This window comes from Chiloscyllium plagiosum, unplaced genomic scaffold, assembly GCF_037043375.1.
Source record: "Chiloscyllium plagiosum isolate Xiang-an unplaced genomic scaffold, Cpla_swu_hap1 HiC_scaffold_10, whole genome shotgun sequence".
Lineage (NCBI taxonomy): Eukaryota > Metazoa > Chordata > Chondrichthyes > Orectolobiformes > Hemiscylliidae > Chiloscyllium > Chiloscyllium plagiosum.
This window is the reverse complement of record NW_028270148.1, coordinates 21,335,269-21,347,912: the sequence shown is the minus strand read 5'-3', so window position 1 is coordinate 21,347,912 and position 12,644 is coordinate 21,335,269. Positions and strand designations below refer to the sequence as shown.

At 41.0% G+C, this 12,644-nt stretch overlaps 1 protein-coding gene across 3 annotated transcripts in view; it reads right to left on the bottom strand.

Moving 5' to 3' along the window:
• The window catches only part of LOC122552660 (inactive phospholipase D5), a 91,398-nt gene that overhangs the window by 38,909 nt on the left and 39,845 nt on the right, over positions 1-12,644 (bottom strand). The window contains exons 6-8 of one of the 3 annotated variants that reach the window (XM_087991202.1): positions 9,168-9,254; positions 5,550-5,747; positions 4,973-5,112 (exon numbers count right to left, since the gene is read on the bottom strand). In XM_087991202.1, the coding sequence (XP_087847328.1) occupies positions 4,973-5,112; positions 5,550-5,747; positions 9,168-9,254 (425 nt within the window). The remainder of the gene's footprint in view (positions 1-4,972; positions 5,113-5,549; positions 5,748-9,167; positions 9,255-12,644) is intronic. The other 2 variants (XM_087991203.1, XM_043695480.2) reach the window with 2 other exon arrangements.

Genomic DNA, 12,644 nt, shown 5'->3' with positions numbered 1-12,644 from the left:
CAAAAGGGATATCATATCTGACAAATTTGTTAGAATTCTTTGAGGAGCTACCAAGCAAGATAAAAGGGGAAGCAGTGGTTGCAATAGATTTGGATTTCCAGAAGGTGTTTGAGATGGAGCCAAGTTATAGGCTACTTATTAGGATAACAACTCCATGTTGGAGGCAGAAATGGAAAGGAAATCAGTTAGAGGACTAAGAGGCGAGAGTAGAGGAATGGAATTAATTGGATAGTGCTGCAAAAAGAGTTAGCATAATCACAATGGGTAGAGCAGCCCAACTTCTGAGCTGTCTCATTCCATGATTATACAAGAAAATGGAACAAGATTTATAGCAATGTTAATCAATTTCTCCTCCCCATACGTTCTGATGATGTACAAACAAATTAAAAGGGATAATCAACATCTTATGAATGAAAGCCTAACTTTATGGAAAAGTGATGCAGAAGAAGATAGTTTATAGAATACCATAGAATCATACAATACAGAAGAGGTCCTTTGGCCGATGGAGGGGTCTGCATTGACAAAAACTATCCTAAATCTACACTAGATCCACCTTCCACTACTTGGTCCATATTCTCGAATGTTATGACAGATGTTCATCCAAATACTTTTTAAAGGTTGTGAGATTTCCCACCTCAACTACCCTCCCACGCAGTGTTTGTCACATTCCCACCAACCTTTGGGTGAATTTCCTTTACCTCAAATCCCCTCTAAACCTCCTCCCATCCCCCTTATTGACCTTTCAACTAAGGAGAACAGCGGCTTTCTATTCAGTCCTCAATCTTCTTATTCACCTCAAATCAGGTCCACCCTCAACCTTCACTGTTCTAAAGAAAACAACCCAGGCTTATCTAGCTTCCTTTCATTGCTAAACTGCTCCATCCTGGTGAATCTCCTTCACACCCCTCCAGTGCAATCACATCCTTCCTATAGTGTGGTGACCAGAACTGGGCACAGGCTATTCCAAATGTAGTTAAACCAAAGTCCTGTACAGCTCCAACAATACCTTTCTGCTTTATAATCTATGCCTCGACTGATAAAGCCAAGTGTTCCGTGCACCTTCTTAACCACCCTATTAACTTGCCTTATCAACCTTCCGGGAACTGTGAACAAGCACCTCCAGTTCCCCTGAGCTTGCTCATGTCCTGGCATTCATCGAGAACTCTCTTGTCTTGTTACTTATTCCAAAATGCACACTCTCTCACTTTTTCGGGTTTGATTCCTTCTACCCACTGATCTGCCCAATCTATATCCTTCTGTAACCTAAGACCTTCTTCTTCACTGTCAGCCACCCAGCCAATCTTCAAGTCATCTGTAAATTTACTTACCATCCCCCCACATCCTCATCTATATTGTTGAACAATAAGGGACCCAAAACTGATCTGTGGTAGGCTAATGGACACTAGCCTCCAGTCACAAAAACAACCTTCTCTCACTACCCTCTGTCTCATGTCACTAAACTAATTTTGGATTCACCTTGCCAGGTTATCCAGGATTCCATGAGCTTTTATCTTCGATCCCAATGTCCCATGTAGGACCACGTCAAAGGCTTTGCTGAAATCCATATAAACCACATTAACTGCACTACCCACCTCTATACTCCTGATCACCTTGAAAAAGTTCAGTTGAATTGTTTGGGAATGGCCTCCCTCTGACAAAGCCTTACTGACTATTCCTAATCAGACCTTATCTTTTCAAGTGGAGATTCATTCTGTCCTTCAGATAAACAACAATAGCTTTCCAATAGGAAAGGAAACCGTCTAGTATCAGTTCCTATGTTATGACCACTAACTGATAACAGCTCCCACAGCCATACTATATCATCATCGGCATAGCCAAACTGTCTCTGGGTCTCAGCATTCACGCAGTAAGAATGATAAAAAATGATTTTAAAAATGATGAATTAAGGATGTGGGCAGATCAAAAGAATCTAACCATTATGCCATAAACTACTCAAATTTGATATAATCTTTGCAAATTGATTTCTAACTAATGTAGTTCTTTTATCGATAAGCAGTTTGACGTTGAGTATCTTGGCTTCCTGTGTACTGCCATCATAATGAGAATTCATTTGTTTCCAGTCTCCTGCAGCACTAACTAAATAATTTCAGGCCGGCAATGAACAGTAAATTACATTAATTTGTTGAACCCTGCTACAAAACAGATCTGCATTCAGGTTGCCAGTTTTCTAAATTGTGCCTGATGCACATTAACAAAAACAGACCCTACTCAGTATAGTACACTTGTAGTAAATTCACTGTAACTGGTTTTGTAAAGTGAACAGTATTTATTTCTCACTGCACCTCACTGTTCTGACCCCGTACTCTATTGAAGGAATCACCTGATGCTGAGGGAAATGGGGTGGGGTATGACTGTAGGATGCTAGTTGCTTCATCTACCATTTTCTCTCAGGCATTGCAATCAGGTTCAATCCCCTTGTCCAAACAGTCACAATTTTGAATGAGAGAGATCGGGAGCAAGGTGTCTGGCTGCCGTAAATCTTCTCTATTCTAGATTGGCAACTGTGGTATTGGCAGCAATTTCAGCACAGACTGTGAATCAAAATCAGAATTTTACGGTTTACTCTGAGCTGGAATGGTAAGTTTTCCAACTGGGACATTTAGAGCCAATGCAAATCCATAGAGGACTTAAACACAGAACAGTACAGCACTGAAACAGGCCCTTCGGCCTATTAATCCCACTGCCTAGTCCACATTCCCCTATCCCCTGCTGTTTGTGTGTCTGCCTAAATGCCTCTTAAATGTTGCCATTGTACTTGCTTCAAGCACCTCCCCTGGCAACGCATTCCAGGCACCTACCACACTCTGTATAAAATACTTTCCTCACACATCTCCTTTAAATTTTCCACCTCTCACCTTAAACCTAGCATTCTTAATGTTTAACATTTCCACCCTGGGAAAGAGATTCTGACTATCCACACCTCTCAATTTTAGAAATTTCCATCAGATCATCCCTCAGCCTCTGAAGTTCTAGGAAAACAATCCAAGTTTGTTCAACCTCCCCTTATTAGCTAATGTATTCCAATCCCAGTGACATCCTACTTAATCTCTTTTGCACCCTCTCCAAAGTCTTCACATCCCTCCTATAATGTAGCGACCCGAACTGTATGCAGTATTCCAATTGTGGCCTAACTTAACAGCTGCAACATGACTTGCCAACTTTTATACCTAATGCCCTGATTAATGAAGGCAAGCATGCCATATACCTCATTACTACTTTATTCACTTGCTTTGCCACTTTCAGAGAGCTATGGACTTGTACCCAAAGATCCCTCTGAATATCAATACTCCAAAGGGTTCTACCATTTACAGTATACTTTCCTTGTGCATTTGACTTCCCAAAATGTATCAGGTCACACTCACCCACATTTGTTGTACACTTAAATTCCATCTGTCATTTCTCTGCCCAGCTTTCCAACTGATCTACATGCTGCTGTACCCTTTGATAATCTACCTTATTATCCACAAATCCTCCAGTTTTCGTGTCATCCATAAACTTGATAATCAGGCCACCTACCTTTTCAACGAAATCATTTATATACATTACAGACAACAGAAACCCCAGCACTGGATCCTTGCAGAACACCACGAGGGCTTGTCACAGACGTCCAGTCAGGAAAACACCCGTCCACAAACACACTGTCGTCTATGACCAAATCAATTTTGTATCCAATTTGCCAACTCACCATAGATTCCACTGGACCAGCCAGACCTTTACAAAAGCACTGACAAGTCAATATAGACAACATCTACTGCCCCACGCTCAATTATCTTTGATTACTTCATCAAAAACCTCAATCAAGCTTGCGAGACAATCCCTAATAAATCCATTCTTTTCCAAATCAATGTAAATCCTGTGCCTAAGAATTCTCTCCAATAATTTCCCTCCCATTGATATAAGGCTTATCATCCTATAATTTCCTGGATTATTCCTGTTGCCCTTCTTAAACAAAGGAACGACATTGCCTTTTCTCCAGTCTCCTGAGGCCTCGCCTGGGGCTAAAGAATATACAAAGATCTCTGTCAAGACCCCAGCAATTTCCTCCCTTGCCTCCTTTAGTATCCAAGGATAGTTCCCAATAGGCTCTGCGACTCTTCTTTGATGCTCTAAGACACCCAAAATCACCTTCTTAATACTGACATGCCCCAGAATAACAACACACTCCTCTCTAATGTTACCATCAACCATGTCCTTCTCCTTGCTGAACATCGATGTGAAGAACTCATTAAGGACCTTACCCACTGCCTCCGGCTTCAAACATAAACTCCCTCCTTTGTCCTTGAGTGGGCCAATCATGCTTGCCAAGAATATTTAATGGCCCCTTCTAGCCCTCCTAATTTCTTGTTTAGGTTAGAATTGTAGATTCATTATGATGTGGAAGCAGAGCATTTCACCCATCGTGCTTGCACCAACCCTCCTAAAAGCACTCCACCCACTCCTGCTCCCCTACCCTATTCCTGTAACCCTGCATTTCCCATGGCTAATCCACCCACCTGCAGTACCCTGGACACTATGGGCAATTTAACATGGCCAATCCACCTAACCTGCACATCTTTGGACTGGGGGGAAACCGGAGCACCCGGAGGGAATCCATGCAGGCGTGGGAGTATGTGCAAACTCCTCACAGACATTGGAATCGAACCCGGGACTCTGGCTCTGTGAGACAGCAGGACTAATTACTGGGCCATCGTAACACCTCTTTCTGGTTCTCTTTTCTGCTTCCATTACACTCCCCAAGGGCCTTGTTTGATTTTAGTTTTCTAGACCTTACATATGCCTTTTTCTTTTTAACTATACTTTCAATATCTTTTGTCATCCTTATCTTTCATCCTCACAGGAACATGCTGGTCTTGAACTCTGATCAACTGGCTTTTGGGCTCCAAAATTAAATGGTATATTTCTAATCATAAAATATCTAAATTAAACCAGATAATGAGTATGTTATACTGACCTCTGAGCATTACTGCGATTGACAAGGGGTAGAAAATCCATGACAGCCACGTCTATGAACTTCTGAGCATTGGCAATAACCCTGAGAACAGCATCGATATCTTTGGTGCGGCCACTGGGGCATAAATGTTCAGGAGAGGTCTATGGAGACGGAAGATGTGAATTAGCAAGTATTAATCAAGGTTATGTCAGAATGCTAGTCGCCTGTATTCCATTACTTTTCTCAACACTGGCCAAGGCTACTTTCAGCTGGTACATTAGCCAGGAATGAAGTATCAAAGTAGTGTTATCATCTCTGAATGCTCTCACTTCTACAGTTTGAATGCACCCCGTGTAGCTCATGTTTTCTACCATATGTTAGAGTCTGTCATACTCAAGGATATATGTCTCTACTGTATGTTGATTAGGCAATGTTTGCCAGGACCAATAGGAAGACTCCACAATCATCACTAAGCAAGATGCACTTATTGCTTAATATTTACTTCCAGAATTAATGAGGGGTTTCATAAAGTGTAAGTCTGCCCCATTCTCTGACAAAGCTGGCAATATAATAGGTACCAAAATGAAACATTACTTACAGCTAGATAGACATCGGCTTCAAACCCATTCAGCTGTAGTTTGAGGGGGGATTGCATGCTGGAAATACCGAAGAGCTTCTTTGACCAGATTTCAGGTGGAGAGTCTTGGTACTCTAGCTGCCAATACACGGAGAAGACTTTGTGCAGGTCTAAGCCGAGGCAGCTGCAGTTGTACATGATGATACCCAACTCTTTCATCTGTGGAATTGAAGTGAATTCTGTTCAAGGCAAAGCAGCAGATGGAAGTTGTCAACCTTGTTCTCTTCTACAACTACAAGGAGACATGTCTATGCATTGCTAATAAGGCTGGATATCTTTAACAAGACGCAAAGATGGTTCAGAGATGGGAGAATCTCCAACATGGGTGTATTTAAATTGACAATACTTCAGAAAAAAAAAGATTTATTTTATTCACTTCTTGATCATTGGCATCACTGGCTGGCCAGCATTTACTGCACACCCCTAGTTGCACTGAAGATGGTCGTGAGCTGCAGTCCATGTGTTGTAGGTAGATGAGTATTTATACACTACATCTTGTGACCTCAGGACATCCTAAACTGTTTTACAGTCAAACACATTTGTGATATAGTCACAGTTGTAGTCTATGAAAATACTTAGGTAATTTTTGCACAGCAAGCTCTTAAACAAAAAAAAGCATAATGTCCAGACACTCTGCTTTCTATGTTGCTGATTCATCAGATCACAGGGAAGATCTCATCTGCTCTTCTTAAAATAGTGCCATGGGATGTGCTCCCATACTGAGAAAGCAGACATTGTCTCAGTTTAACGTCTCAGATGAAAGATGGCACCTCTGACTGTCTCCATTTCCTGTCTTGCAGTGAAGTGTCAGTCTCGATTTTTAAGCTGAAGGTTTCTATTTTAAAAAATGGGATTTCAACCTACAAACTTTCCGACTGAGAGGTAACAGTACTGTAACCATACAGTAACCTGTACAGTAAACAGCCACCAAGTGTAAGCACAAAAATGTCTGCCTCCCAAGAATACATTTTCAAGAGAAACTGAAATATTTTGAAGAACAACACATCTTCAAAGGTATATAACGTGTCACCAGAAAGTTGTGACAAGACACTTAGAAAATCTTAACATTATCAAGCAGAGTCAGAATGGATTTCTGAAAGTAAAATTATGTTTGACAAGTCTGTTAGTTTGTGAGGATTTAACTAATGGTTTGGATAAGAGGAACCAGTGGATTTTCTAAAACATTTTAAAATGCTACACAAGACATATTACACAAGATCAGGGTTCAAGGGTATAGTTAGTATGGAGTCAGGATTGGTTAATGATCAGAAAAAAATAGGAGGAATGAACAGGGCATTTCAAGTTGTAACTACTCGAGTGCCACAAAGAGGAGTATTTGAGTGTCAGTTATTTACAATCTACATTAATGACTTCGGTGAGTGGTCCGAGTGGGACATATTCAGTTTTGGTGACACTGCAAAGTTGGATGGAAAAGTAAGCATTGAAGAGCTCACAAATGAACCACAGAAGGATTAGATAGCTGGGCTAATGGGCAATAACACAGCAGATTGAATATAATGATAGTATCCAAGTGAAAAAAAAAATCAGAATGTTTGTTTTTTGAATGGAGGGGGTAAGGCAGTGTGCTTATTCAAACAAACTATAATGTCTTTGTACACGAGGTACTGAAAGCCAACATGGAGAGGCAGTGGTCTCATGATAATGTCACTTCGCTATTAATCAAGATGGCCAGCTTGGTACTCTTGAGCATTTGGGCTAAAATTAGAATTAGAATCAGAATCCCTACAGTGTGGAAACAGGCCCTTTGGCCCAACATGACCACACCAACCCTTCGAAGAGTAACCCACCCAGACCCATTCCCCTACCCTATATTTTGCCCCTACCCTACGGGCAATTTAGCGTGACCAATTCACTTGACCTGCACATCTTTAAATTATGGGAGGGAACCGGAGCACCCGGAGGAAACCCATGCAGACACTGGGAGAATGTGCAAACTCCACACAGACAGTCGACCAAGGCTGGAATTGAACCCAAGTCCCTAGCACACTGAGCCACCGTGCCATCCCTGTTGTGGTACATGGGGAAAATGTGTTTTATATTTTATTTGAATTAAATTATACGGCTAGTTTCAAAAGAATAATCACAAAGCTATAAATGATTGTTGTTATAAAACCCACTTGGTTCACTAATGTCATTTTGGAAATCTGCCATCCTTAACTGATCTGACCTAAAGATAACATCAGATCTATAATAATGTGGTTGACATTTGACTACCTTTTTAAGTGGCCAAGTAAACCATTCAGTTCAGGGGCAATCAGGGATATGCAACAAATGTTTATCCCATGAATGAATGAAGAATAAAAAGGTACAGCAAGCAATTAGGAAATGTATAAGAAAAAAAATGTTTTACTACAATTATACAGAGCACTATTGAGGCCGCCCTAGAGTATAGTATTCCGTTTTGGTCTCCTTACCTAAGGGACAATGTAATTGTTGTAGAGGGAGTGCAGCTAAGGTTCAATGGAGTTATTTCTGGAATGTGGGGATTGTTCTCTGGGGAGAGATTGAATAGACAAATCCAATATTTTCTGGAATTTACAGTGAATCTAACTACCAAGAGGGGAAGAACAATAAAAAAGTCGAAAAACTGTATAACTTGGAAATGTCGTTCACTGGTCAGGAAAGCTGAATTGGACTGCTATGTCTCATTCACCAGTTTTCCTTTCTGGGTAAAACATAAAACATACTTAGAGATTGGAAGGGGTAGACACTGAGAAAATGTGTCCTCTGACTGGTGAATTTAGGTCACTGTGGTCAGTTGTTTAGAACTGAGATGAGGAGAAATTTACTCTCTCAAGGAATTGTGATTTGTTGTTGTGGTTCTGTTCGCCGAGCTGGAAGTTTTTGTTGCAAACGTTTCGTCCCCTGGCTAGGCGACATCATCAGTGATCAGTGACCATCAACAAACACATCGACCTGGACCCAATATACCAACCACTACAGCGGACAGCTGAAACTGACAACCGGAAGCGGCAGGGACAGACCACTATAAACACCGGAGGAAACATCAAAGAAGCGCTTCGCAGGAGGCTCCCAAGCACTGATGATGTCGCCTAGCCAGGGGATGAAATGTTTGCAACAAAAACTTCCAGCTCGGCGTTCCAGAACCACAATAATGAGCACCCGAGCTACAAATCTTCGCACAAACTTTGAATTGTGATTTGTTTCTTACTGAACTCAGAAAGCTCAGTTGTTGAGTACAGTCAATAAACAGAGCAGTGGATTTGTTAGGTACTCAGGGAATTAACAGATATGGGGATAAGGCAGGCAGGGGGAGTTCAAGTAAGATCAGTTGCAACCTTGAGTAGCTGAGCAAGCTCAAAAGGAGCCAAATGACTTACTGCTGCTCCTATTTCAGATGTCCTTGTGTTCCAAAAAAACACAAAACCATAAACTATGGGTTCATAGTAAACATGAACACACATGGATCATTTTTATGGGAATGCAATTGGATACAGTCCAGAAATTCTCTTCAGATATCCGCGGCTTATATAAAATGAAAAGGTCAATTGCTTCAAATACTTTACAAACAAAAATGAGCACAATTCATGTTATCACCTCAGACTGAATGGTCTCGCTGACTGAAAGATTGATCTGTGTAGTCTGTGAGGAATACAGAATTTTAATTTTGGCAGGTTTGACAATCTAAAAGCAAGAGAAAAGCATTTTTACAAATGAAAGACAGTGGATGATTGCGCTGCATGCAGAATCAACTTTATTCTAATAATGTATTAGCTCGATAAAAGATATATTGTACATTAACAGGGTATTAACAGTAAGGCTACCTGCCCCCAGGATTAGCCTGGAGTCAGCAGGAATTTAAAATTAGTCTCAAATATGGTGCTGTGAGCAACTCAGAAACAAAATAATATGGACATTTAAAAAGCTATCTTTCTGAAAGTTGAGGCACATTGCCAAAGGTCTTTCTCTTGCACTCATCAGGCCAAATGAAAGAATGCCAAATTTCAAGTGATAACGACTTATAATAAGGAGAAAAGGTGCTGATGGAGGTCAACAACTTGACAAACTGTACGCTAGTTTTCATTTGCTTTAATAATTTAACATTTAAGGCAGGTATTGGGGCAGTTCAAAAGACGTTCACTAGGCAGATTCCTGAATGGGTTGACTTGTCAAGAATGGTAAACAGTTTAGGTTTTTATTCATTGGAGTTTAGGAGTGATCTTATTGATATACACAAGATTCTGAGGGAGCTTGACAGGGAAGCTGTCGAGAAGATATTTCCATGAATGAACTAGGGAACATAGTTAAAAGAATAAAAGAAAGAGTCATTTAAAACAGAAATGCAAAGGAATTTCTCCTGAGGGGAATGAATATTGAGAATTTTTAACCCCAGAGAATTGTGGAGGCGAGATCACCAAGTATTTTAGATTAGATTCCCAACAGTGTGGAAACAGGCCCTTTGGCCCAACAAGTCCACACTGACCCTCCAGACCCATTTCCATCTGACTAAAACACCTAACACTATGGGCAATTTAGCATGGCCAATTCACCTGATCTGCACATCTTTGGACACAGGGAGAATGTGCAAACTCCACATAGGCAGTCACCAGAGACTGGAGACAAACCCGGGTCCCCAGTGCTGTGCAGCAGCCGTGCTAACCACTGAGCCACCATGTCACCCACCGTATTTAATATTAAGGAGTTGAGTACACAAGGGGTTGGCACATAGAAGGAGTTAAGGCCTGGGACAGATCAGCCATGAGCTAACAGAATGGTGGGTCAGGTTTGAGAGACTGAATGGCCTACACGTTCAGATTTCTTTTATTCTTATGTAACTTCCCCAGTCAAGATGCTGTTGTTTAATAATTGTATTGTTCTTGAAGCCAGTTTAGTGGTTGGAAAACATAACCTAGGCTGACTCTTTAGTGAAATATTGATCAAATGCTGCACTGTTGAGGGTGCCATATCCCAGACAAGGCATTAAAATGGGGCTTAGAATGCTCTCTCTCGGGCCATTTCAGAGTGGAGTTATGGGACAGTCACATTTCTATTGGTCTAGAGTCACATGTAGGCCAGACTGGCTTAGACAGAGTTCCCTCCCTAAAGAGGCATTAGTGAACCAGGCAGTTTTTATAACAATGTGCTGTTGACACAAACTCTCAATTTCAGATTTATTAATTGAATTTATATTCCACCAGCTGCCAGGATGGGATTTGAACTCAAATCAACACAGGAATAGACTTGTCATTCAGTCTAAGGTGATTAACATGAAACAATTGACAGAGAATGTAATTAAAAGAGATTGAAGTTTAACCTTTCATTTTTACATCAGCCAGAGACGCCTAAAGAGAATTTCTGGAATGTATTCAATTGTATTCCCATAAAAGTGATCTATTGTATGTGTGTGTTTACTATGAACTGCAGTTTAGGGTTTTGTGCTTTCTTTGAACACAATAGCCTCTAGATTACTAGCTTAGTAACATTTCTGAAATAACTCCACAGAGATCGGTATCCTGTCACCAAGTTCCCCTTTATTTACACAGAGATTCCTTGACACTGATCCAGCTCCCTCAGAGCCAGCTCTCAGAGTGAACAGAACCTCTGACACTCCTGTTTATATCTGTCAGCCAAGGCTCCCTGATTGGAGCAGATTAACAGCCCCAACCAGAGGACTCATATTCTATGTCATCCACCTGGCTGACCTTGTTACAATCACTGCAATTATCACCACGTCATCTTCTCCACCTCAAAAACACTTGGCCATCTATGAACTTGTAGGTTTTGATTGATAAAATATTTTACTCTTGGTCCAAAGTTACAGCTGCCAGAAGTTCTCCTCCCAACTACTGTTTTGTTCTGCCAAAGGTCAGGCTTCTTAGCTGATCTAAGTTTGCCGGGCCAGTTTCCAATGATATATGAAATACGGCAATTGCACAGTTTTAGCCAGTTATCAATACATGGGTCCAATTTACATTTGACTTTTACAATCATTCATTATTATTATTAAATGGATGGAATTGCAGCAGCATCAGGCCAGAGTAAAAGGGGGATCCAGTCTGTAATATTAGACTGGGATTGTAAAACACGTTCGCCGTAAAAAGTTTTTTATGACTTTTTCTCATCGCGAATAACAAAAGCATTCAGCCAATGAATCATGAATGCTTGCTAAAATTTCACAGTGTAAATCGCCTCACAACAATAATGCTGCATTGCTACAAGAACAGTAATATTAGGAATGTCAACTTCTGAAAATACATGAGTAAAATTTGTGTATGATGGAATACTTTTCACTTACCTTTATGAATGCCATTCTAATCTCCATCCAGGACATTTGATTAACACCCTCTCCATCACCTTAAACATCCACTCTCTCCACCAGTGCTGCACAGAAGCAGCAGAAGGTACTGCCCATAGGGTACACTGCAGCAACTCACCCAGGCCACTGAGTGTGGAGAGTGTGAGCTTGATCAGATAGTTGAGTGCAATCCGTCCTTATCAGATATCCACACATTACAAGGCTTCTTTGAAAGTAACAGCCAAAATTACAACTACTGCTGTTTAGAATGATAAGAATAACAGTCAAGGGGAACCACAGCCACCAAGTCATACACCATACTGATCAGAAAACAAAATCATTGCTGGGTCAAAATGCTGGAACTCACTCCCTAACCACACTGTGGATATAACTGCACAACATGATTTGCTGCTTTAAGATTATAAGATACAGGAGCAGAATTTGGCCATTCAGCCCATCAGGTCTGTGCCACCATTTGATTGTAGCAGATATAGTTCTCAACCCCATTCTTCTCCCAGTATCCTTTGATCTCCTTACTATTCAAGAACGTATCAATCTTTATCTTAAATACACTAAATGACTTGGATTCCACAGCCATCAACAACACATTCACCACACTCTGGCTGAAGACGTTCCTCCTCATCTCAATTTGAAAGGGTTGTCCCTTCATTCTGAGACTGTGCCCTCTTGTCCTAGTCTCTCCTACTGATTAGATTAGATTAGATTACTTACAGTGTGGAAACAGGCCCTTCGGCCCAACAAGTCCACACCACCCCGCC